This window comes from Eucyclogobius newberryi, unplaced genomic scaffold, assembly GCF_026437365.1.
Source record: "Eucyclogobius newberryi isolate DKJ021-1_F unplaced genomic scaffold, fEucNew1.0.hap1 SCAF_12, whole genome shotgun sequence".
NCBI classification, from domain to species: domain Eukaryota; kingdom Metazoa; phylum Chordata; class Actinopteri; order Gobiiformes; family Gobiidae; genus Eucyclogobius; species Eucyclogobius newberryi.
The window spans coordinates 22,990,567-23,017,433 of record NW_027315746.1 but is presented as its reverse complement, the minus strand read 5'-3'; the positions used below and the strand labels follow the sequence as shown (position 1 = coordinate 23,017,433).

The following is a 26,867-nucleotide window of genomic DNA, read 5'->3' as shown; positions in this document are numbered from 1 at the left end:
TAATGAGGTTGTGAGGGTTAAATGGGCGCGTGGATTCTGACCCTGTTTGCAGCGTCTCGAGCCTGTTCAATGAGATCTTTGATTTTCCTGATGTTCTCTGTGATGTTGCTCAGCGGTGAGAGGTCCATCGTTAGTTTTTCCACTTCGGAGATTTTGTCGTCTAGTGTTGGTATTGTTTTTAACAAATTCTTCACTAAAGAGACAAACAGAAAAATGAGACTCAATAAGACTAAGGTACTGTAACTTTTGTGAAAGATAAGTAATTAAACATTAACAAGTCTAAAAAGTACAATATATACTAGTTTAACAATTTGTTCACCTTTTTGTGAGGGAACAAATTCAACTGCAACTATTTGCGCTGTTTTTCTAGTGTCACAAATCCAGTACATTTGCAACAGAAATATGTTTAACTTATACAAAGTTTCCATCTAACTTGAGTTTAATTATTTTCCAACAAAATTTGTGGTAAAAGTATTAGAACATATTTTAAAGTGTTAAAATAGCACATGACACATGAACGTTTTGTAAATTGAACGCATTGTAAATGATATGAAATGAAAATACCTGACTGGTCCACTTCATCCAGGATGCTGTTGCTGCCGGAGTCTCCAGGAGAGATGTTGATCTTGTCGAGCTCCTTTCGGATGTTGCTCAGTCGGTCCAAGGTGCTTTTGGCCGTGTCGTTGGCAGATGCAGCTTTCCTCTTTGCTTCTTCTAGCTTTTTAGCAATGTCTTCTGAACAGGATGAATACAACAACAAATCATACACAAGATCTGATGGATTGGAAGTCGTCATAATAAGAAAATCGCACACGCTCTACCTCTATCGATGTCCTTTAAACTGTTTTGAGCATCCAGAAGGTCACTATCAAGAGTTGTCTTTTTATTCTCCGCCTGCTTCAGACGTTTCTTCAGAGCAGCAATGTCGTCCACCGCAGCTATTGACATAAAACTGCACTTCATATTTGGCCTTTCTGTCTGGATTTATTTTTTTGATCAAATGTTTGGGACTTCATACCATTAAGTTTGTTCTCTCCGTCCTCCGCATCAGCCAGAAGGTCTTGACTCGTCTCCTTCAGCTCTTTAGCTCTTTCTGGTAGCTTCTCATTTTTGACATTCTACAATTAAAATAAAACCAGGAAAATGTGTTGCAAATGAAAACAATCATTGCTAATATAAAAATAAAAATAAAATGATACTGACGAAATAAAAAGCTGAATTGTATATATTGTTCAAGAAGTTATATGTCGTTTTCGTTTAGATATTTTTATTTACCTTCAGAGCGTTTTCAGACGCGTCTTTAGCTTCATCCGCCGCGGCCTTTGCAGTGTTGATGGCCTCCGTGATGTTCTTGTATGCATCGATAGCATCTTTGGCATTGCGCACTTCGGGGCGGTCACTGGCGTCCTTCACCGCGCTGTTTCACACACAAAATACATCAAAACGGTTTTCAAATATTCCTAAAATTGCCTTGTATTTCACAGCAGACTTATACGTACTCCTCCAGCTCTTTGGCCATTCTGGCGAGGTTTTTTGCGTGGTCCTCTGCTTTGACCACAAGGCCTTCTTTGTTGGCCGCTTTGACGAGATCGTTCACCTTCTTGGTTAAGTCAGTCTTAGCACCGTCCAGTTGTGCGGCTAAACGTTCATACTCCTAAAACACACAAAGCAACAGCGTATTTATGGGTAATGCAGAGGAGGTTGCCACTGACATCATCTAGGTGTACACAGAGTAAAAATGCAGATTATTATCAGCAGTGGCAGGCTTGTTAGGACGTGCACGCTTAGAAGGGTGCAACTGGAAACGTGTAGGAGAAGTAGGAGAAGTAGGACTACTATTATGTGGCTCTATTATGATCGTAACTGAAATTCAAGCTATATTTCTGGCCATAAGTTACCGTTTTGCTGTCTGTTAGCATTTTTCCCGCATCCTCAGCCTTTTGAAGGTCATCTTTTGCAATGTCCATTTGATCCCGTACAGTTTTCCTCTCCTTTTTCAAGGCTTCAATGCGTTTCTGTAGGGAAGAAGTAACCATTGCAATGAATAAGAAACCACAATTTGCTCTGAAACTGACATTAATGTACAGAGGAACACATGAGCAGAAGATAAACGAACAATATTCAAAAACTAAAAAACACTACATAAAGAAATATTGATATATGTTTGAGGCATTTTCAAGACGTATCCAAAGCTGATTGAAGCTGATTTAATTTACTCAACAACACATCATCTTATCAACATTTCACATCCTCCTACTTTAATAAACTGTTACGTGACTATCATAGTGTGTTATTGATGTCAACTGAAGTCCACTTTTGCTGTAATCTGATTTAACCAAATGGTATGTCTTGTTTGCTATTGAAAGTTGTACCTTAAGATCTTCCAGTTGTTTAGCGCTGAGGTTATTTAGAGATGTAGCTTGTTTCACACTGTCTTCCGCCTGCTTCAGAGCTTCCTCCAGGTCTTTGAGTTTGTCCTCAAAGTTATTTAACAGTGATTTGAGTTTCTTTGTAGTAGCTTCATTCTTGTCACAGCGATCGCTCACGTTTGTTTGGATGTAGTCCAGCACTATAGAGACAAAAACATATATTGTATCATACCATGCATACTTTAATTACCACATCAGCACTGTTTATTTCTTACATTTTCTGGCTTCTTCTCTTTCAGTCTCGGCAGCAGTTTTCTGTGGAGTGAAGTTCCTCTTTTGCATCTCTTTCACCATGCGTTCTGCTTCCTCTAATAATTTGGTTAGGTTCTCATTTGACGGGCGATCACCACTTGTGCCCATTTCTCGCAGCTGGTCAAGCAGGGCTGAAAGGATGCACGCATGTTAACTTAACTGCAATTTAAGCTGTAATAAATACAACGGTGAGTAATTTACCTTGAATTTTCTTGAGCATATTTTTGATATCCGCATCCAGGGTCTTAGCTCGTTTGTGCGTCTTGTCGATTTCTGCAATTGCTTTGTCTGCGGCTGCTGCAGTGTCTTTAGCCTAAATAAAAGTACAATCTGTTGAACACATTTTCCTAGCTATAGTTGGCGTTTTCAAAGTTATACCTTGTCTTTGAGGAGATCAATGTCATCCGCCAGAGTGTCCATGTCGTCTTCAATCTGGGTGATTCTGGACTTTTGGTTGTTTACTGTCGTGCTGTATTTGTCGACAAGAATCTATAACAAGCACGCAGTAAAAATCATGCTAAATGTTTGGTTCGATATTTCCAGGGATTAACAGTAAGAACAAATTGTACATAATAAAAGCGTAAAAGATCAAGGATATAATTTATTCCAAGACTGATGGTAGCCAATGGTTTTAAATGAATGACAACAGAAGAATGAGAGGATAGACATGTTGACACAACCCATAAAGTTATATAATTACTCGTGTTTGTACAAAGCCTGGAGGATACGGCATGTTTTCATATCGGAACAACTCTGGAATGTTTTATAAGCAGAAATTACCATATCAAGAAACATTCCACATGTCTTTTTTATAGAGGTGGCTGTTCTGTTAGAATTTACCTTAGTGTCTGCTATGGCCTTTTCTAGCTTTTTCATTCTCTCGATGGAGGAAGAACTCGCACTGGCATTTTCCAACAGAGTTTTGATTCGTTGCAATTCATCGTCCAGCTTTTCCAAATCTTGCAGCAAAGTCAGCGCACAGTTATCACACTCTGAAAAGCCAAGAAAATGAATAAAAAAATACCCCAAACAACAAAAAATACCAATTAATCTTATATTTTTTCCTACCTTTGCACTCGTCATCTGTGTTTGTGTCTCCTGGTTCCAACGTGTTCTTACAGACTGTAGATATTTAAAACTTACAGTGAATATTTCTCATAGATGTTGCATTTATCAGCTATAAAAAAAGCAGAATCAATATCCATACTTCCAGACTTGGGGTCGCACTTGTTCTCAAAGCCGTTGCAGTTGCACGGCCGGCAACGTCCTCCAGGAACCATCGGGTCACCATAAAACCCAGGGGAACATCTACCGAAATGTTTGGACAAAGTAAACACAAAATAATATAGACAACGTCAGGGATTCTCTTCACTGTATGGGCCAAACCGCACCTTTCACATCTTTCGCCAGCGTGACCCAGTTTACAGAGGCACTTGATTCCATCGCTGAGCTCTTGACAGAGCACGGCAAAGCTACAGAGAGAAAAACAGAAATGGTTGAAGCAAAATCCATGTTAAAACGACTGACGGTTGATCCTTCCTTGCCTACCTGTTGGTGGATACGCTGAAGGGGCAAGGGCAAACGGTGCATGTCTTTTGAGATGGGTTTCCATAGTAACCGTCTTTGCAGCGTTCACATCTGTCTCCAGCTGTGTTGTATTGACAGTTCTGAAAAGTGTAGGGTTTGAATAAAGATGTCATTGAAATTATCTTATTTTTTCAAATGATTAGCGACACAAGTTTCCTTTAACATCAATGAGCTGAGTAGCAACAAGATACTGCATAAAATAAATCAAATGTATTAGATGTTGGAATTTTATTGCCTTAGGGCCTAGACTCTGACTAAGCAGTTGATCACAGAATGCCGTGCCTAAAGAGTGTACGAGTGGTGGTGATGTACAGTCGACATGAAGGGTCTTACCAGGCACCTCCCTGTTTTGTCTTCACACTCAGTGGCTAAGTCGTTACACTTGCACCGCACACATTGACCCAGGTACAGCCCACTGCCATCTCTGAAGTAACCTGGCGCACATTTCTGGAAAAAATAAAGATACATGTTTCAAATAGTATGTCAAACAATACTTTAAATTTGATAACTAAATTACTGGCATCGTGGCTTTAACCAAATTGCATAAGACGATATTAAATGTCTTACAAAACAGAAAAAAAAAAGTCAGATCTTGGGTAGATTCACACTTGCGTAATCAACACATTGAAATGTTGGTTAAACTGGGACTAAACCCTTAACTAAACCATGAAAAGACTAAACCAGGATTAGAACAGAACAAACCAAGTCTACCTTAGGTCTCACAGTGAGATCAAACCAGGACTAAACTAAGCAGCACAAGTGTGAACTCATCCTTTAAATAGTTTGTTATATCAGTTCATTGCAAAAACTCGATCATTCAAAAACTCAAATATATCATTCATTCATTCATTTAAATATCTCCTCAATCTATCCACCAGCTTTTGAAGTTCTGATCATTTACCACACCGAGATCCACACCTTGAACTTTGCTTTTAAAGATAACAGGTTCCTCAATAATGCATACAACTCAACAGCATAAAAACACTCATATTTTTACCTGAATCTGTCCACTGGTATCACTATTGTTTAGAATAGGATACTGCACGTCCTGTCCTGTGTTCTCCCGTGTGGGGAGCAACCAGTCCCACCAAGACGAGCCCTGGTCATTCAATGCTGGATACTGCACCCTCTGAACCCATCTATCCTGGTGCCGGCTGTAGCGTCCAGCACTCTCCCCCCTCTGTAAGGGTCTATGTCCCGCACTGCATAGTCCCAGTAGCATCCACAATGCCAAAACAACTATTCCTCGCTGTGTCTCCATGCTTAGTCTGCTCTGCTACAATGTGTTGCCTTAAAAAACTCGCCCTGGAGCAGAGGACACACCCCAGGGACGGCCGTACCTGCGTTGGATCCTATAACCGCTAAAACAAGTGTTTACTTGCTCCTCCTTTATCTCTGACACACCAAACGCATTCAAACAATTGCTTAAGGTGCCAACAATTGAACTTGCAAACATGTGGCAGGGTCTCACAGGAAATCCACTGAGAGCTCTTAACATAAGCCAGTTTATGATAAAGGACTTTAGTTTTATTTAACACCAGATGTCTGAATCAGAACAGAATTCACAAACTTGCTTTGGCATGAAGGATCAACATGGAACAATGAATAATAATATAATAAATAATAATAATAATAATAATAGCAAAATATATCAAAAGGGCATGCACACAATTTAGAATGTACAAATAAAATAAAAGAGTCTGAATGTATACACAGTTAGGTCTGAATAGTGAAAATATATATGTCAAAAATATGTGAAGGCCTAATTAAAAACCTAAAACATAAACGAGCAACTAAATGAATGTGGCTATGGTATAAAATATCAGGCCGGAAGGACAAAACACATGAACAGCTTTCAAGAAGACATGTTAAAGTTTCTCTCATTCAGTGACGATCATAATTTAAAAAAAAAATGTGATTAATTGCGATAAACTGCTATTAATTTAGGTATTTTAATCGTAACGCATTTTAGTTAAGATTAATTATTATATATATTGTTTTTAATCAATTTCCATCTCTAAATTAAAGTGATGAAAATATGTAATGACACGGATGTAGACACCATAATATTATCTGGATTAAGTTTAGGATTAGCCATTACTTTAATCTGATTTAATCTTTAACAAAAAAATCTAGATCTGAGGCAAGAACTCACAAGAATATTATTGCAATATTATGTTTACATAAACTGCTTTGGTGTGATGATATTGCTTTAACTTTCCATAATAATTAATGTTGTTGAAATATTAACTGGATGTTCTAAGATGTTTGGTTGGCTGTTTTTGCAAACACAAAATGCAAGCGGGAAAAGTCAGACACAGTCAACACCACAGCCTGAATCACTCTGCCGGGCTGGGTGTGTTCAAACACAGTTTATGAGTAACAAGGTGCTGCTCAGCCACACCCCGCAGCATGTCGAGGTGAGCTGCTTGTCATGCTGCCTGCAGGTACATATAATCAACTTCCTGCCAACACTCCCAGGCAGACAGTTGCTCACTTGCACATGAAGCAACTATGGCAACGGATACAACTGATGTGTCAACTGGGGGGTTTTGACTGAAGTTTTGAGACAGCCTCAAACCAGATCAAAAAGTACCAACAGTTATGGCTGGAAAGGGTCGTATTGTGAAAAAAAATCACAAACATCACCAACAATCAAGGACTGGACTGATATAATCATAGACATTAGATAAATGGAAAAAATGACATTCATACTTAATATGAAAATAGACTAGATGGGACTTGAATGTGGGACTTGTTGTGCAGTCATTTTATTTATGTTTTGTCATATTGTGCCATTCTTATTATTTGTTGTTTCATATACTACATTATTATTATATTATATATACTATACAACTATACATTTCTATATTAGTAAGCATGCCCTGAGTTCTAGTTAAATGTTTTTGTGTGAGGGATGGATGAATGGGGAGAGAGATTAACAGTTATGGAGAAGAGAGCGCTGAGCCAAAAGACATAGGATGAGGATAAAGGAAAGAAAAGGATGAAAAAAGGATGAAAATATTAAAAACACCTTATCAAAAATGGTTGTTCTCTTACCCATACAATGACATTTAAGTATTTAAATGTTCCACACAAAGCCAGTTGGACCCACATATAACAACTGTCAGTGTTAACACGAGAAAGAGGGAGTAGGTGGTTCCTTTGACTAAATAGGGACTGGGGGATTATAGGAACTAAACACGTGACATGTTCCTGAGGTCTAGTTCTGAGGCCGGAAGATACAGATTCAAGCAGCAAAAATAATTTCCTTCACGAGGTTGCTGCTTGATCTACCAAGATAAGGACGGAGTAGAGCTGCTGCTCCTTTTCATCAATAGGAGCCTGCTGGACACCTCCCAATAAGGAAATCAGCCATAACATTTCCATGTTTTTAAAGTGTTCTTTATTTCATTATAAATGTTTTGAGATTGGTTCTGGAAAATGACAATCCTTGTGCTTGACACATAACCATGTCAGCGATCACAGCCATGTGATTACTAATATTATGTCTGTGCCTCACATCCCACCCTCAGGCCATGCATTTTAGCTGCACGTCTTTGTAACTGGTATTTTCCAGTACATTCCACCCATGGCTCCTCAGTTCATTTTTTTCTGTAAAGAAAAAGGTGCAGCCCTCAATTCTGGCATGTTAGGACACCCGAAAAGTATGAGCGCTTCAATAAGATTCCTTTCAGTCATTTTGAACTCCACCCTGCCTATGTGTTTTTCACAGCTGACAAGTCCTACTGCCACTCCCTGCAGTTGTTATGTAGTCTTCAGGTTAGCCTGGAGACATGTATATTATGGATGGTAGTAAAATCACAGGTTGTTAATAAATTCATGTGCATCTTTATGCCTTAATGACATCATGTCTGAGCGAAAGCCTTACCTCACAGGAGTCTCCAGAGTACTCAGGAGGGCAGGAGCACTTTTCCACAGTGTTCCCCGGGCTTCCTGTGCCAGAAGCAGAGGCCTCCTCCAGCCCCACATCTCCCAGGCTGAGGCGCTGGCTCTGGGTGAAGTACAAAGCTCTGATCCTCAAGCCCAGCAGACCGGCCAGAACCATCATCAGCTCCTGTCTGGACACTGGTCTGTTGTTGCCTGCATGACGCCAGTTTCCCTATAAATAATTATATAAATAATTATATAAATAATTATATATATAAATAATTATATATATATATATATATATATATATATATATATATATATATATATATATATATATATATATATGGGATTTATTAACACATTACACCAGTTATGCTCTTTAAGTTCAATACAAATAGTGCTGTCAATTAACAATGTTTTAACAGTGTACTGTTCCCTCATCATTAGGTTACTCAATGTTGTATTTAAATTGATTCATTAATGTTTCGATAATCAAATAAACTGTTCACAAAACCCCTCTCTCAGCCCACTTCTCTATACTTGCAATTATTCACAAAATTCAGATTCCAAAAACCTGTACTACAAAGCTGGTTAAACTCATTCCTGAACTCCTGAATATGTTTCTCTTACATGCATAGAGTAACCCAGACAAGCTGTAGAACAAAGCGGGTTCACAACTCGCTCTGTCAACACCAGATGTTTAGTTTTTTCATGAAGCAGAACAGGGGCAGGGTCAGCACTAGCTGACTTATTAGCATGAAAAGGTAAATAACAATGTGCTGAAGTCTTGGAACATACAGTACCATGGACTGACAGACACTTACATGCCAATGTAGAGGACAAAAGTGTACCGTAGCCTTAACATCAATTGATGAGTGATCTGCATTCATCTACATGAGGCCTGATAGATTTTATGTGCAAATTTAAGGATGATTCAGTCAACACTGATATCAGCGCTGCTCCTGAGCACGCTTTACCTGTCAAGGAAGCTTTCCAACATACATGCGTGTTGGTTCAAAACAGACTCTTTTATTAATTTTCATTAATACATGATTAATGCAATAATGTTTTGGATCAATTTCATGAGTTAACAGCCCTAATTATAATATGGCAAAAACAAAAAGTGCAATGAGCAAAATAAGAGCTTTACCATGTCTATTGTTTACCTCTACAAGCTGTACTCGTCCATGGTAGATCCTGTCTGGATTTGGGAGTTGTGGGGCCACATGAATAAGAGTCATACTTTGGCCCTAAAAGTAAGTCAAAATAATGGTTATGGGAAATAAACAGACTTAGACAAGAAAATTGTAAGTGGTGTTACTTCTCTTACAGTTAGGAGGACGTCGGGTCTTTTGTCTATCAAAGTCATGCCCTCACTGGGGATGCCGAAGGACTTTGTCTGGTAAGTCAAGTAACCACCATAGGAGGAGACCTAAAGAGAGAGAATTTGTGTTTGTTTTTGACTACTCTCTATTTCATTTATTCCAAATTGTAAGTACGTATAAGCACAAAAGTCAATATTTCTCAAATTCAGTATAAAGCTTACCTTATTTCCTAGGTAGGACCGTGGTGCCACCCAGTGCAGCACCCAAACTGTAGGACTCAGCTCCTGGACGTCTGCAACCACAGTCCCACTGGCAGAGTTCAACACAGAGGGAACCTCCTTCTGGTCTGGACTTTCCAGTCGCCAGCCACGTATCTCCACAAACTAACGCAAAGTGATAAGGGAAGGTTGGTTATTTAATTAAACCATTTATTATTTCAATGGTGTAATTTAAAAATGGTTCAAAGTAGACCTTTCCCCTGCGTTTGATGGAGCTCTCACACTGGTCTGTCACTCCAAAGCAGAAACAGCTGGTGCAGCCCACAGGATTGAGAGGGTCAAAGTGGAAAGATCCTCCTCGACAGCTGTCACATCTAACACCAACCACATTTCTCTACCAAAGAAATAGAAAAAAATAACACATATACATTAATGAATTACAGTAAAATGAATCCACTAAGTTATGATTGTCTTACCTTGCAGAGACATGCACCAGTGTCAGGATCGCACACCTCACTGGTGACACCTCCCTGTTCACAGCTACAGCGTAGACACTCAGGGAAGCCATAGTAACCAGCAGCACAGCGGTCACACTGCCGCCCTCCGATCCTGGCCTTACAACTGTCAAAAATAAATCAATAAATATAATCGAAAATTACAGATTTTATTATAGCATAAGATCTTAAAATAAAAGCAATCCGTCTAACCTGCATTGTCCAGTGATGCGGTCACAGTCAGGCCCCACATTAGAGATAATACCAGTGGGTGAACACTCACAGCCCTCACAGCCCAGCAGGGGGTGATAACTGTAGGTCTGATTCTGACACACATCACAGGAGGGTCTGACCGTCTGAGGGGGGCAAATGCAGCGCCCCGTCACGTCATCACACAACTGACGACCACATTCACAAGCTGCAATGAAAGGATGTATGCTTATCCATACACTAATCCAACAAAAGAAGTTTCAAGACTTTAGTTTGAAAGGCAATTGAAAACGTGACCCACATCTGCAGTAGGGAAAGCCATAGTATCCAGTGGCACATTTATTGCACTGACGTCCGATCACAAACTGCCTGCAGGGGCACTGTCCTCCTACTGTACCACAGGTCATAGATGTAGAGCCCGCCTTGTCACAGTCACAGGGCAGAGCGCCGTTATTGTAAGCTGCTACAAGAGACTGAGCCGAGTGTCTGCAGAACTGTGAGGAAAGGACTGGGCTGAGGACGAGAGAGCAAAACTGTCAATGAACACTAGAGGGCAGCATTTACAATAAGAGTTGATCTTACAAAGTAACTCTTGGTATGAGGAAGCCACAGAACAGACAGAATGGCTTTTGATCAGATAATTCTATGTTTAGTCAAGCTGTTTTATGGAGGTTAAAACCTTATCTTTGTCTATCTGGACACAAACGATGCTTACTCAATATTGAAGCCTTCTCCTCGACACTGCTGAATGAAATCTGCTGATTTATCCTGTGGCTTAGCTTTCAAAACATCTGGGGTGTAACTGTTGTCAGGAACCAGCAACATGTAATCCTGCAGATAAATCAGACAGAATGTCACTATTTTGAGTCAAGTTGTAAGATAGTGGTGTGATTTGATCCAGGATCCTAAACAAAGAAGAGCAAGGTAGAATCAGTTCACTATGTTATAACTAAGTGTGGCATTGATGGAAAAAACGGCCTTTCATTGTGGTGCTTGAGTGGGGACATACAAATGCAAAGTACTCATCTTGTGGAGCTCTTTTCCAAAACACCGGCCCCCCACTTCTGATGTTTATATATGACACGCCTGGCATGCTTTGGTCAATAGATATGACAACAAAAAACTAACCACAAATAGGGTTTTCCTCGGTGGAATGATCAGGGAGAGGCTGGGCTGTCGCCAGGAATGTGGAGTAAAGTCAAGGGCAATCTGACCATTGAAGATCACTACTTCTCTGCAGCCTGACACTGCAGGGCAGAATGATGCATTTACTGAACCTACGAGAGAGAAAAAAGTCAGAGTTTATAAGGACATTTGTCCGAGGCCCTGAGCCCAAAGATCTAGGTCTGATGCCCTCATTGAAAAGGGTTTTATACTATGTCCAAAATAAACATGCACAAATCCAATGGGAGCAAGTGGACTATGGTTCAATTTGATAAGACAGGAGTCAGTTTACCAGGCTTCAGACTCACTCACCAGTCCATTCACGCCCCACCTCCACGTGCACCTCCACAGGGAAACTGATGTGCTCAGGCTGGTGGTAATGGACCACAACCACATACCTGCCTGGGAGGGGCACCCGGGGAGAGAAAGAGATCTCCGTCTAGAAAACAACAGCAGTGGTGTAAAACAGCTTGAGGAAAATCAATCAGAGCAAACGTTCTTCAAAACTGAAGTAAAACTGAACTTTCAGAGCCCCCCAATAATAAAAACCTAAGATAAGATCTAAGATGTATTGTACAGAATGGGGTTCCCACACTTGACTAATTTCTGAGATTCATAGAAACTTTAAGAGAATTGAAACATCTTCCTGAGAGTCAGGAGAAGGTAGACGTCTTTGCAATTTAGTAACAAACCCAGATGGACCCAGATGACTAGGGTGGGAAAAGACACAAGAATGTCAGATGAGATTTGAACTGGCATCTCCAGGTCGAAGGGCAAACCATTGCAGCCCTCCAACATTGTTCATATTTGTCCATTGTTAATATCAGTGAGGGGCAATGTATTAAGTCAAAACATGTGTGTACAACGATACCTGAGGGTATTTGAGCAGAACGCCATCACTTGGAGGTTCATGGATTGGAAATACACCAGTCTGTCGGCGTCGTCTCCATTCCTCACCCTCGCTGGGCTGATGGTCAGACGCTGGTGTGGAGGACAACTGTCCATCTCGGGCCGCAGACAGGAGCCAGGGGGACGCAAGCATCTCAAACTGACTCTGAAGACAATACCTACTGCAAAGGCAATACAGTGAGTTATGTTGCTGACAAACCATTTCATACAGCTGATGACATGATATGGCACTCCACAAAATAATCAATACGTGGTGACTTGGTACAGGCTTGAGCAGTGGAATCTTTAATTATAATTCATTCATTCATTCATTTTCTACTGCTTGTTCCCGTTAGTGGTTGCGGGTGATTGGAGCCTATCCCAGTGACTTTGGGCCTTAGGCTTAGAGTTGACATAAATGACAGGGCAGCTGTGTACAAGTACAGTTTTTTGGAGGTCAAAGTGAAAATAGCCATTATATAGAGAGGTGAGAGTTTCACTCTGCCTTGACCTTCAGGTGGGGTTTGACATATTTACAGCATTTCAACAACATTCTGTACATGCCAAAGCAAAAACACACCCCAATTATCTAAATAATAGACTTTGACCAGCAGCTTACCTGTCTTCAGTGAAGCGTCCGTGAGTAGAAACACAAAGCACTTTTGGCTGAACATACTCCACTGAGAACTCCTCTGCAGGGACCACATACACCTTATACTAAGACAGAAATAAATCCAGTTGCACAGTTTATATGTTGTACCCATATTGCAGTCAGTGTAATTTAATCTGTTAAAAGCTCTGATAGTGACTGGTGTTGCGATTTAGCCCTGGCTACAGACTCTGTGATATCAACATTGGATTACTCTGAAAAGATTATCTGCGTATTGTATCTCCCCCAATCAAATAATCAACCAAGTAAAATAAACAACAGCTTACTTATTTCCAAATATAGCCAAAAAGGTTTAAAGACTATGCTGTGAACATTCCATTTACTTACATCTGCAGTCATGCCACAAATTGTATGATAACATGATTTCAAAATGTATATATTAAGCAGCTGAGAGCCATTGCCTGGTAAACTAGTAACTTTTTATTACCAGCATGAACGTAGTCGTAGACGTTTGAAGAAGGAGTCCTGTTTTGTGAGTTAACTGCAGCATGGCCACCCTGTTACTGCTGTCCACTGCCACGCTCCGGCACAAAAAGCTGCAAAGAGTAAAGGAGTTTGACACCTTTATGTTTTATAATACTATATACAAAATCAATCAAATCCCCGAGTACGCACCTGAAAGCGCAGCTGTAAATGTTAGCCCTTGCCAGAATTTGAGTGCCGGACTGGCCGCTAATGAGCATGTTTACGTTCTGCATAGTGTCGACTTCACTGGCATACTCCAGGACCAGAGCATAGGCACCAGGCTGAGGCGCTCGGAGGGTGAGCTGGAGCTGGGACTGGAACACAAAACATTACATAGAATACATGTGGAATGGAAGACAGCAATTTCACAAGAGAGCAATTATTATGACAAAGTTGTGACAGAGTTAAACACCTATTTCAACTCCTAACGCACTTTCCAAACCACTAACAAGACACGATTGTGAAACAAGAACATATTTCATTTTGGAATCATATTTGTTGACTAGTGTAGACTTTTCCCACCTGCCTTCCATTGAGCACAGCCATCTCCGGGTGATCTGCCGTGGGCCGTCGTACTTTGGTCTGCCTCTTCCTGCGCCCGCTTCGGCTCGACAGCAGCCCCTGTGAGCCCAGCACTGAGGCGAATGCATCCAGGGAGAGGTGCTTGTAGAGTAAACAGCTGGAACATAATATAAAGCAAGAGCATAATATAGACAAAATCATTATGATCACACATAGACCGAGATATCAGTTGGCAGATATACTGGGACAATATTTGCACTTTTTAGCTTGGCGGCTATCAGAGTTTAATCTCCAGCAGAGGCCGATACATAAAGATTTATTTGAACATTTGAGTGCAAAGAGAGACTGCCCAAAATGTGACCACACAGCTTTCTTATCCAGTGAGTGATTACTCAGGTCTGTGGATGAGATTAGAAATAAATTGAAATGATTCTGAAGCGATTCTTTGGAGTCTAAAAAAAATATTATAAAATTAATAATAATTAGTAACTCGTAGGAGTGGGCAGTGTATTATTGTGATACAGAAAGTAATGTGATGTTTCATAAAAATGTACTAAAATGTCTTGAATGAGGCTCAAATATTATACATATGTCAATTGGCTGTAAACACCACAAAAGTTTGATATAAAAAACTAAATATATGTACTTGAATGTACGTGCATACCTTCCAAACAAAAATTGAAATCACATTTTACAGAAAATAGAATGTCCTCTTCCAGTAAATAGTAGGAAATAATAACTAATAATACATGAGATAACTTTATGCTGCATATGTCTTACTTTGTGTCCCTATCAGCAGTGAGTTGGTACGTGCATGGTGTCGTGACCTTCTCCTTAAGCAGAGGGGCCTCGTAGTAATCACGGGGCAGCAACAATAGATAATCCTAGAAACACAAAACAAATGATACAACATTCACAAAACATAAATTAGAGGCTGATGTTCAAACAATGCGGCTCTAATGGAGTTACCAGCAGCACTCCCTCGGCTCGTATGTGGATGAACCATGTCCCTGGGGTGAGAGCAAAGGGCTCAGCAAATCCTTCTCCTGGGACTGTGAGGAAAGATGGAGACCGACTTCTGGGAAACACCACTTCCTTACTCTGTTCTGACCCTGCCAAAAAAGGACAAATATATAATACACTGAAAAAAGTTACACACAAGGATGTCCTAAATGTTACATGTTTTTGTTTAATTGTATCTATCATTAATCTACATCTCAGTATTCGACATATCTGTAAGAGTCTGGAAGCAGGTAGTTGAAAGTGAAAAATGCTTCTGTTTTCCACAAAAAGAACATTATTTTCCCCCTTCTCGCTGTTACTTTCAAGGGTGGCCACATCAAATCATTTACTTTAATACGTAACCCGACCTTCTGCTTACCAACTAATTCTTTCTTTCTCCATTTCATCAATAAATGTCTCTGTTTTTTGTGTCTGAAAGCTGTGACCTACACATGCTTCCACCAATAGTATACAGTATGTCTACATGTAATGAAAGCCGTCCAAACTATGGCCCAGGAGCCAAATGCGGCCTTCAGATCATTTTAGTTGGCCTGAATTTGCCCAAATGTGGTACGTTTTACAGCAAATTTTGAGAACTTTGCTATCATAACTTAAATAATAAACATTGTGATGTGTGACTAAAAATAATATTCCAAGTCTTATTAAAGGTGTGGCGGCTCAAACCATTGTCAAATCCACTTGAATGATTCACTTTACTGTTTTGTACATGTTTCAATATCTGGCCCTCCGTGGACAACGTTTGGACATCACGGGTCTAGTCAGTATTCATGCCTACTGTGTTTTAATTATTATATCTATGAATAACTATGAAGGATTACAATATATTTCTACCAGAAACCATTTAAATATAGTCTATGCCTTTATATCTTAACTCAAAATAGTACACAGTCAAGCACAATACAAAGAATGTAGTCAATGAATTGTGTTTTAAAGGTTAAAATAATGGCTTGGTCTGGGCAGCCTTACCTGCAGTGCCCCTGGTATTAGTAGCTCTAATGCGACCGGCTACTGTTGAGCTGCTTGGGTTAATGAATCTCAAAACCAGACGGAAAAGCTGCTGACTCTCGTCTTTGGGCTCAACATGCACACTTACTTTGACTTCATTCTGCAGGGATATAAGTCACAAACACACCACTGAACACGGTTAAAGGCACAATTTAACAACGATGGAATGATGTTGAGAAGTGTGGTGGAGCAAACGGCGGAAGTCAATTAACAGTCAGCATGCGGGAAGCAAAAAAAGCGCCATTTGAGCACACCCTGTCACTTACAATCGCAGCAAGACTTAGATCCAGCCTCATCCACCACCAAAATCCTTGCTTTGACGGGTGCTTTCCCCTTGCGAGGTGGGGTGGTGTAGCGTATTACAATGTGGAAAAGGCCACGAAAGCCGAGGCTAAGCTTTAGGATCACCTTTGGCTGGAAGAGAGAGTGTTAGTTCCCAGAGGCCCAAGTAATCATGTACCGGAAAAGTATTTGTGCAGTGATGGAAATACAGATTGATGTGAACAGAAGAGATTGAAATAGAAAAAACAGCGGCGGGAGGATATGTTGATAAGCGGACTGACCTGTGCAGGTGACATGAACGCGTAACCCCTCCAGCTATAGTCAGGAAACGCCTCGGGGTCATACCCAAAGCGCACCGGTCGGGCGTTTGGAGTGGTCCCGTCCTCCAGCTCAAACTTGAGATGGTGCAGTGTGGGAAGATAGTGGTTGGGTGCGGGCCTAAATGGTTCAGGATTTCAGAAAAGTGTAAATTATCAAATGGTATGCACGATGAATATGAACGAGGCTGCGGCATCTTACGCAGTGCACTTGAGGCCGACTATGTTGTGGCGGCACTGACACTGTCCCGATATGTCATCACAGGCTGAATCAATAGCTCCGCCCACGTCACACTGACAACCTATAAATAGACAGATAGATAGATGGATAGATACTTCATTGATCCCCCTTAGGAGAAATGTAAGTGTCCAATAAAAGTTCAATAAAGTGCTCAGTTTAACTACAGTTCATACGTTTCAGAGAAGAATATAATTTCAATGACAACTATGACAAATACTTCAAGATACGTTAAAGGCGCAATGGACGATTTTTCGAGCGATTTGAGAACGCAGGTGGAAGTGCGCATGCGCACTCCCCCGTGTGGACTGATACAACACACACGTGCGTTTGTTTATTAGCGCAACGGATCGCATCGCTCGTCTCCCGTAGATTTCTGTCCACTTCTGCGTCAGCTCGAACTGTCTTTCTCTGTCTTCATTTTGTCCCGTACACTGAGGGAACTATATTATGATAGATCCATGCGCTTAGGCACGCGGAAACGTGGGGACGAGCCACACGCGGCTGCAGGTGAGTGGTAGGTGCGTTTTATGATTGATACGTGGCAGGACTAATTGCCAGTCCACATCACGAGGAAATAAGACTTAGATTTGTGCCAAAAAAATCGTCCATTCAACCTTTAAGGTAGCACACAAACCTTGACAGCCGAAGTAATTGCGCTTTCGAAGTAAGAAATATCCATCCTTGCAAGTGTCGCATCCATGACCACAAGTATTGGGCTTACAATGGCATTGTCCAGTTTTCTGTAATCAAAAGCAGTGAGTCACTTGTAACAAAATATGTCAGGGGTTGGTATTATTTGCAAATACAAGAATGTGTTATCATCATTTCAGATGAAGAGCACTGGTTTGGAAATAAATATCTAAACCGCAAATCCACAAATGTTGAACCTTTTCATATTTTATTACGAATAAGCCATACTGATCTTACCTTTCAACTGACAACAATGCCACCACTTTATAAAGCTATTGTGGAATGATAATTATACCTTAGTTTGTTTGTGCTGACAGAGGATTGAACATGTTGCCAGTTTTTGATTCATGTTGATAAGTCCCGTAATTACAGATGCACGATACAGCTCAAAATGAACAAAAACAAACATTGCTGTTGAATTCAGATCAGCCCTAAATCTTTATAAAAATGTTGTGATGTCACGTGACTCAACCTATTGAGTTTGGCCATTTGGATTATATATAATGGATTATATTTGTATTTACCTGGTGACACTCTCCAACCCCGCTGATTGTCCCTTTCACGTCACATCGACACTCTGTAGAGGAGAATAAAAGACGGGTAAATGAGGAGCTCGGCGGTGAATAGAGTCTTATTACAGATTAGGAGAAACACATCCACACAAAACCCTAATCTTGCGGGATCTGACATCAAAGGTGCGCCTGCCTGTGCGTACTTTCAACTGGGTGAAAACTAAACCCAGGTAATGTCCAGCCGCTGTGGGGCAAAGGCATTCTTTGGATATTATTTTTCAGTTCGTCTCTCTTCAGGCACATTGCAAATAACATTTTTTTCTGAAGTGCTGATCAGTAACCAAAGAAAGGTATCTGGACATGGAATGCAACTGCGGCTGAGACAGAAGCCATATTATTAGCCAGTGTACGAGCCAAGAAAGGAAAGTATTTTTGCATTTTGAAAACAATGCCTTACAGTGGTAATTCTGTTCAACATTGTAGTCAGTAATGCAGGAATTTTCCACTTGACACTTTTACCACTAAATATAATGTACGTCCTCACCTCTTTTGCCCCCAAGTGAGAAACTATGATGATAAGCCCCACCTAATGTGCGTATTTTCGACATAATAGCAATTAAAACAACAGTTATTTATTTTTCATTCCACATGTTGACACAATTCTGAAAATATATAGTGGAGATGCCTTTTAGACAGACGTCTCAAAACATTTTTGTGGCTTCACACAAGACAATTATTGATTCAGAAATTGTGTTGTTGTTCAAAGTCATTATTTCCAAAGCTCAGAGCCCCTCTAAAGCTACATTCAAGAAGGCAGATGTGTTTCTAAGCTGTAACTTTGAGAACACATTACATCCTCAGGCTAGAATAAATAACACAGCTCAAAACAGCAGGAAAAATAAGTTATGAATTAGTATGTCATAGGTAAGATGTTTCGGTCAGTAACTCACCAATACAGCCCCGAGGATGGTTTGAAGCCAGATTCCAATAGAGAGGTTTACATTTATCACACAGAATTCCTTCCACATTTGGACGGCAGCGACACGAGCCCTGAAACAACACATGTAGTGAGAATTTGCCGTTTGTTTTTACTACTCGTGATTACACTTCCTGTTTATGAATGAATTAAAAGACGGGAAAAGCTCTAAATGGACTAAACATGACTTAATCTTCCTGTTTCTTTGCATGACATATTGAAAGGAAGATCCATTTTCCTTTCCTCTTCACAAAGGAAAAGAATCATTTGTAAATCAAAACATCCTTGATTATAATATAGAACTGTATACAAATCCACACCCCACACCCACACCGACACTATTAAAAAGTATTTAGTTGAATAAGTGGTTTAATACCGCTTGAGGATCAGTCGTTTCTGATCCTGCAGAGTTACAGATGCCGATGGGTGCTGAAGAGAAGAACACAAATAAGTTATGTCAGAGCACAGTCTTTGATTAACAGAGTATATTTTATGTTCACCTGAACATTCAGGAAACCTCAGGACCCCAGAAGCACATCGGTCACACTGTTGGCCCACCACACCAGGTAGACACGGACACTGGCCCGACAGAGGGTTACATGTGGTGCCGTATGAACCCTCCGGAGAACACTGGCAGGCTGCAGGTGCAAGAGAGAGGGAAAACTAACCATTCTGTCTGATTAGATTAAAAATGTGATTTGTGGAAACTATGTATCTGGGATGTAAAACTTCAGCAATGGAAACAATAGATGGATACCTGTGGGGGGGAAAAGCAATAACAAGGAAATGGATGACAGGGGCGGAGCAAACTGCCATGGACTGGATTGAATAGAATGAAAGACTCACTTTTGCAATACATTTGAAAATGGACAAATTTGCCTGACAATTAGGTCATATTTAAAAGGGGAAATATGCCAGACTGACTTTAACTAAAAAGGTCAGATAAAAATGAGGTCTCCATGTAATACAAGTGAAGCATCACTCAGTATAATGGATGCACTTGCACAAAATCTCCTAAACTGGTTCAATAAAATGTCCAAAGGTGGTCAAATAAACCAAAATCATCTCAGTACCATTTTAAAAATAGCTACTGTTTATTCCTGTGTATCTCCCAAGAAGGGAAAGCTCAGTATGGTATACCATCTTTCCTTTGTGAAACTCTGTCAGAGGCAAAATACAAGGAATAAATCAATTACTTTGACAGCATGTGTCCTTATATGATGCTGAGGGAGCTTCAGTGTTATGGGAAAAGAGCAAATAGTTACATAGTAGACATTTTGCCCACTATAAATAATGATAGTAAAGCTCTAATGTTTATGTTTTTTTGTAATAGCTTTTAACTCACCAGCGCAGTCCGGGTATCCATAGTAACCCGGAGCACATTCATCACAGTTCTGGCCTAAATAGTTGGGGAGGCAAATGCACTGGCCATTTCGAGCACATGTGAGTTCAGCTACACCAGCTCCATCGCATTCACACGCTGCAGGAACAAGACATCAACATGAAGAATAAGCCAAGCCATTCATTTTACAGCAATTTAGTTTTGACACAGAGAGAATTTGATTCAAACAAATATTTATTGTGTCTACTTTTTCTTTGTTCTAGTGGAAAACCTAGTTATTTTTTAGCTTAGATGGTTGAATAAGTAACTTGTGACTCAATGTAGTTTCATTCTGCTATTTATTCAGAAAAGGATTTAATGAGGTTATCTGTCTTTTAGGGTTATTGTGTCAGTGGCATAAAGCCGTTTCAATAGTTTCATCGGAAATACACTACATCACACTTCAAAATGTATGATTGTGTATGTGTTTTTATGTCTACTTCTTTCATGAAACACTTCAGTCCACATAAGAGTATGGTGTCGATTGTCGTGTCCGTACCCTGGCAGTTTGGAAACGAGTGGTGTCCAGGTTGGCATCGATCACATCCCACTCCCTCCACACCGCGACGACACAGGCAGCGCCCAAATGCATCGCACACTTGCTGGTTTGTTCCTCTAGAGTCGCACACACACTCTGTAACAGAAATAATGCAAGTACCGCATTCATAAATTGAGCAAGGAAGGAAAAAAACATTATTGATAGTGAAAATTGGGTGTGATTGATTTAAATTATCCAGTTAAAGTTTTTTTTTTATTCGTCTAAACCTGTATAAATACTTTCGTGTGTCAGTTTTATATAAGTATAACATACAGTGATACAGTACTCCTAAATTACACAACGAATTATTATGTAAAGTTGGTCCAATTTACTGGAAGGGCCAGTCCTTTTTCCATATGGTTCACACCCCATGAAAGCAACATTTTGGGTCTTGAATGTTTTCTCGTTGAACAGTCGGACTGGCACAGACTTCCGATGGTTAAAGTGTCACACAGTGTGGGACACAGTGGTACGGCCACACTGGTGCTGCCAAGTCTGTCCTGGCATTGGTATTTGGAGAGGTTGGCACCATTTGTTTGCCTCCAAGCAACCTCTGATTAAACAGAATCAGCTTTTTAGATTCCTTTTACTCCAGCGCACAGAGCAAATGACAAATTCCTGATCGGGCACGTTTAGGGAAAGTGACTGTTTGCCTAATTTATCAGCAAATGACAGAGGGATAAAGTCTTTGGCTTGTGCGGTTAGTATGTCCTCGACTTACTAAAGAGCAGCTTTTGGAGCACAGAAAGGGACTGAGCAATGGGACTATCAACTAATAATAGGACGACATTTATCAGTGGAAAGTCCCAGGGGTTTGACCAAGAGCTGAGGGAACAAGGGCCACTTGAACTTCCCATCTGATGGAGAGGATCATTTTATACAGATAAAGTAGTCCTGGTATAACATGGCAGTAGTAAGACATGTAAATGAAATGGCGATACTGTGCAAAATGAAAATCCCGATATTCTCGATGATGATGATATTATGGCTTTTCAGCAGAAACGTGGCAAAATGTGCTTGTAAATGTCTTTATTAGAGTATCGCATTAAAACTAACTAAAAACATGGTGAGTAATATTTAAAAACACAGCATAATGAGATATTTGTATTCTTCAACTGCTTATTTTGGAGCCTTTTTAATGTTTTTTTTTTTTTTACTTTACAATAAACTATATAAATAAACTATATTATACATCTAAATTTTACATACCTCTAAAACAACAATTTTTTGATACATCTCCCGCCTCAACTTACTACTCCCACTACTTGTACAACTACTTCTACTATTAATACTCCTCCTATCAGTACTACTGCTGATGATAATAATACAAGCTTAAACTTCTAGCAATAATCTGTAACTTTGATTAGAAATATTGGGGTAAACTTGCAGTTTGTCTCTCATACTCACGTTGACATCTGGGTGGGTCATAGAATCCTGGCGGGCAAGTAGGGTCTGAGGAAAAGAACGAGTAATGAAAAATAAATAAATAAATTGTCCGCTTTATTTTGGTGGTTTGAGAAATTGCTTGTTATAGTCAAATCTTACCCACAATAGGACTAGCGGGGGATTTTGTGGTTGTCTGATAAACTAGGTATTCTGGTTTCAAAGAAGGTACAAGCAATTAACATATTTTATAATACCACTATGTCAAGATTGTGGTCATCTTAAATAAAAAGGATTTGGGAGAAAGCCTGTGACAAGCCTAAACCTGCGACTTCTGCCTAAGTGTAGGAATAACACAGTTAAAAATTCCTTTATCCCATCCTTGATACGATTTGTCAATGGGAGTAGAGAGTTAGTGCAGGGATCCATCCATCTTCTTCCTCTTTTCCGGGGCCGGGTCACGGGGGCAGCAGTCTAAGCAGGATTCACAGACTTTCCTCACCCCAGACACTTCCTCCGGGGGGATCCTGAGGCGTTCCCAGACCAGCTGAGAGACGTAGTCCCTCCAGCGTGTCCTGGGTCTCTTCCCGGTGGGACATGCCCAGAACATCTCCCCAGGGAGGCGCCCAGGAGGCATCCGGAACAGATGCCCGAGCCACCTCAGCCTCCTCCTCTGGACGTAGAGGAGCAGCAGCTCTACTCCAGGCTCCTCAGGTGTGACTGTACTCATCAACCTATTTCTAAGGGAGCGCCCAGCCACCCGGCTGAGGAAACTCTTTTTGACCATTTGTATCTGTGATATTACTTCTTCTGTAGTAGTACGGCTGAATCCTTCTTCCACAGTTCTAATATAATTTAAATTGATTAAGGTGTCTTTTAATGTTTTTGTTCCATGCCTGTATGTTTTACTGAATGTGTGAATGTATAAGATACAGCACTACATGCCATATGTAACCAGTTCATGTATAATCACACAAAATCTTATATTATTTTTGTTTAATATTATGTTCAACATGCCTGGTGTTTGTTTTATTGTGCTGTCGATGTCCTCCAGCCCCCTTCTTCTTCTTCGTGTGTTCCCTTATATTTCTCCTATAAATGTGATGGACGTGACTTCCTCTTCCCTTCTGTTATCTCCGTGCGGGGAAGAGGTCAGTCATCCTTCGGGTCGTCCTTCATGTTTTCTATGTAGTGTGTTGATTTAATTGTGTTATATCCCTTTTAGTTTGGGCTGGAGTTGCCTCGTGGCGCGTTTGACTTTATTTTTGTGTTTCTGTTTACCAGGTATGTTTTATTGCCCTTCTGTTATCTCCGTGCGGGGAAGAGTTTGGGCTGGAGTTGCCTCGTGGCACGTTTGACTTTATTTTTGTGTTTCTGTTTACCAGAATAAACGGATAAAACCGTGTCTCGTGGCCACTCAATTAAGACACAACGCAGGAACGATCCGGTCACACATAGACCAATTTCCCCTATGTGGGACAATAAAGTATACCTTAACCTTAACTTTACACTTTTAACAATGAGGGTGACAGCATAAAAGAGCTACAGGTAAATTTAACAAAAGAGCTGTAATTTTCAGGAATGTTAACATAATGTGTGATACAGTTGAAGGAATGTTTAAAGACTGTGTCTGCAAGTTTAGTCTAGTTTCTCAGGGCAGGTATAATATGTCATTGTAATAAATCAATTCATTTAAACAGAAAATAAAAAAAAACACCTCAGGCAAAGCATATGTACCAGAGAATTATAAGCATGATCATAAATGCTCTAAAGACTTACTGATGCATTGTGGGTAGTTATAGTAGCCATCAGCACAACGATCACAGTTTTCTCCTGCAAACCGTGGTTTGCAGAGGCACCTTCCAGATCCCATCTCACACCCAGCTGTGGTCTGCTCATCACATCGGCAAGCTGGTGGAGGCAAGAGAAGAGAATCACCACTACTTTGTCCTTAGTGCAAATTCAAAATAACACAATTGGTGATGATACTGGCATGAATGTGGATATTAGTATGCCTACCAATAAAGCCAGGCCAAGGTATCTGAGGACGGTGACCAGAAGCAGCCCAAACATGGTTTAATATCCATTTATTTATTCTACATGCTGTTGCGGATTGCTCGGTCTTATATTTTGCATAACATCACAACATTAAATTATGTCTGAGAGCTCTCACTGGTGGTGCAGTGGTTAAGGGCGCTGCATATGTGTGGTGGCATTGTGACTTGTGAGTTCACCTCCCGACCTCGAGCATTTGCTGAATGTCTATATCCTCCCCCTGTCAATAAAGCCTTCAAAAAAAATGTTTTATTGTAAGTCAAAGTTTCATGCTAGAATTTGCTTCAAAATGCAGATCTGCTAACCTTTTTGGGGGGAATATGTCAGTAATTACTGGGCCTATCCACATGACACAAACAAATTGGGACACAGTTCAACGTTTTCTCTGTCAGCATAAATAAAAAAACTGATTTTGAATAGCTTTACGCCTTGCACAGGCAACTGCAGAGCGGAGTCTGCAAGAATTCCTGACTGAAAAGTAATGAGTGCGTGTTCGCCTGTATTGCAGTGCAGTGGTTTAAGGTGTTGCATATGTGTAATTAATACCACCACGGCATTCTGGGTCTGACCACCTCCATCATTTACCAAATGTCTCTACCCTCTTTCAACACCTTTTCACACCCTTTTTTGCACTGCAGCCCTGTGGAGGAGGCAGAAGTGCTGCGGAGCTCCACGTGAATTCATGAGGAGTCTATTTTCACTGGACACTGCAGCCCCCCGCAGGCTTTTTCCCACATACATAGTTTGTTATCACATGCACTTGAGGTCTTACGAGTGCAGCTTTCATAGTCTGTGACCATAAGCTCTGCTCTTCATGTGAATTGCACTCCACAAGAATATCACTCCAACACAGCAGTCGCAGTCGCTCCATGTGAGTGAAGTGTTAGAAAGTGGTGCCATTATCCAAACACAGAGACGTGATTGTTGTTAGTTGAAAGGACTTAAACCATGAGATTAATATGGCGTTAGTGGAGCAAACAAATAATTATTAGGTTTGACATTTGTGGATCATAACTTTAGATATTTCTTTTAAAAACAGTGAATCTCCAATAGAATCTCCTGCCCTCCATCTGAACGTATGACACAATTCAATTCTATCACATTAATTTAGCATCAAAACAACTGCAAATACTGCAACAACGAAAGCAACAAAGCATTGAAAATGCAGAAAAAGACATGTTCTTCTTCGCCCTTTCTCGCACTGCAACCAAAAGTAAATAATAATCGCTTTGACAGTGCTTCACCTAAATCAACATCTTCCGCTGCTAAGCTCACATAATGAAGTTCTGGGATCCTTTGGTTTGTTCCAAAGCGCCCGGGGCAACCAGTTTAATTCCACCGCTTTCTAATGTCCAAACACACCTGGCAGCTATTTCTGTGGTGGGCAACAGTCACGGACTATTAGAGCAATGTAAACATAACCACATCCCTGTTTAGCAAGACTACAAACCCATGGTGCCAGTAGCACTTACGCAATGGTGCCATTTGTGTCTGTCCTAAAACAAGAGGTTGATCCCGCCTTTGAACATCACAGGGTTTTGGCTTGACTTTGGTCGGCTCTGCATACCACAGCACCATGTGAAGACAGTTGCCAAAACATGCATGTACATTTTGCCCATGCACAAGCAAATATCTTAGGAGCTCTATAAATGCTTCAATAAACTTTACATGCTGTGACAATATTGTGACAATATTGAGTCAACTGAGACAATGTGTATTTCCACTGTGCAAGTTAGCTGACAAATATAAACCGCATTCTTACAGCGAGAGAGCGATCAAATTTCACTACGATGAGAGGAACAAAATTAAATGGAAATCAAAAGATACATTTTAGGACAAAAAACAAAACCAAAAACGTACGTATACACCCGGTGGAAGACTCGGGTGGGACTCCAAAAGGTCGATAGAAACCATCAGCGCAGAGCTCACAATTCACTCCAGCAGTGTTGTGCTGTAAGAAACACAACGAGAAAAAAGCACATTATTGATAAATGGATGTTTTAAATGAATCCATCATTCTATCACTTTAAAGTTCCTCTCTAGTTGTAATAAACGTTTACCTCTACAACCACGGCAGTCTTGGAGTTTGGGGCAATGGTTTCTTTCAACACTAATTATAAGCCCATTCTGTCTATGTGCTTCTTAAATGATGCACATGGTGGTGAATTATTCAAGTCACAATATAGTCGTAAAAACTAAAAAACTAATATTTGTGACCAATATAATGTCTTTTCAGTTCGTCCACTAAAGTGCTTTTTTATCTTGCTGTTTATGTGACGTAAACTTCACTTTATCACGTTGCTAGCTCATTAGACGACGGTCATGGTGTTAATAATTGTGAATAAT

The 26,867-nt window shown here is 40.4% G+C and overlaps 1 protein-coding gene across 1 annotated transcript in view; it reads right to left on the bottom strand.

The window, feature by feature from the left end:
• The window catches only part of LOC140356528 (laminin subunit alpha-3-like), a 56,511-nt gene that overhangs the window by 10,222 nt on the left and 19,422 nt on the right, over positions 1–26,867 (bottom strand). Inside the window, exons 9-56 of the mRNA XM_072441536.1 lie at positions 26,382–26,472; positions 24,246–24,377; positions 22,491–22,535; positions 21,045–21,179; positions 20,510–20,644; positions 19,665–19,802; positions 19,541–19,593; positions 19,139–19,238; positions 18,201–18,253; positions 17,621–17,726; positions 16,948–17,047; positions 16,710–16,866; positions 16,108–16,246; positions 15,088–15,230; positions 14,899–15,002; positions 14,119–14,275; positions 13,747–13,910; positions 13,559–13,667; positions 13,081–13,178; positions 12,445–12,643; positions 11,886–12,012; positions 11,538–11,686; positions 11,125–11,240; positions 10,711–10,922; positions 10,413–10,617; positions 10,182–10,326; positions 9,959–10,099; positions 9,709–9,870; positions 9,493–9,594; positions 9,329–9,412; positions 8,161–8,391; positions 4,602–4,715; positions 4,230–4,348; positions 4,073–4,153; positions 3,889–3,989; positions 3,750–3,803; positions 3,522–3,673; positions 3,060–3,170; positions 2,883–2,994; positions 2,645–2,812; positions 2,373–2,569; positions 1,899–2,015; positions 1,500–1,654; positions 1,276–1,417; positions 1,019–1,118; positions 822–938; positions 565–735; positions 42–193 (exon numbers count right to left, since the gene is read on the bottom strand). Of these exons, the coding sequence (XP_072297637.1) occupies positions 42–193; positions 565–735; positions 822–938; positions 1,019–1,118; positions 1,276–1,417; positions 1,500–1,654; positions 1,899–2,015; positions 2,373–2,569; positions 2,645–2,812; positions 2,883–2,994; positions 3,060–3,170; positions 3,522–3,673; positions 3,750–3,803; positions 3,889–3,989; positions 4,073–4,153; positions 4,230–4,348; positions 4,602–4,715; positions 8,161–8,391; positions 9,329–9,412; positions 9,493–9,594; positions 9,709–9,870; positions 9,959–10,099; positions 10,182–10,326; positions 10,413–10,617; positions 10,711–10,922; positions 11,125–11,240; positions 11,538–11,686; positions 11,886–12,012; positions 12,445–12,643; positions 13,081–13,178; positions 13,559–13,667; positions 13,747–13,910; positions 14,119–14,275; positions 14,899–15,002; positions 15,088–15,230; positions 16,108–16,246; positions 16,710–16,866; positions 16,948–17,047; positions 17,621–17,726; positions 18,201–18,253; positions 19,139–19,238; positions 19,541–19,593; positions 19,665–19,802; positions 20,510–20,644; positions 21,045–21,179; positions 22,491–22,535; positions 24,246–24,377; positions 26,382–26,472 (6,195 nt within the window). The remainder of the gene's footprint in view (positions 1–41; positions 194–564; positions 736–821; positions 939–1,018; positions 1,119–1,275; positions 1,418–1,499; positions 1,655–1,898; positions 2,016–2,372; positions 2,570–2,644; positions 2,813–2,882; positions 2,995–3,059; positions 3,171–3,521; positions 3,674–3,749; positions 3,804–3,888; positions 3,990–4,072; positions 4,154–4,229; positions 4,349–4,601; positions 4,716–8,160; positions 8,392–9,328; positions 9,413–9,492; positions 9,595–9,708; positions 9,871–9,958; positions 10,100–10,181; positions 10,327–10,412; positions 10,618–10,710; positions 10,923–11,124; positions 11,241–11,537; positions 11,687–11,885; positions 12,013–12,444; positions 12,644–13,080; positions 13,179–13,558; positions 13,668–13,746; positions 13,911–14,118; positions 14,276–14,898; positions 15,003–15,087; positions 15,231–16,107; positions 16,247–16,709; positions 16,867–16,947; positions 17,048–17,620; positions 17,727–18,200; positions 18,254–19,138; positions 19,239–19,540; positions 19,594–19,664; positions 19,803–20,509; positions 20,645–21,044; positions 21,180–22,490; positions 22,536–24,245; positions 24,378–26,381; positions 26,473–26,867) is intronic.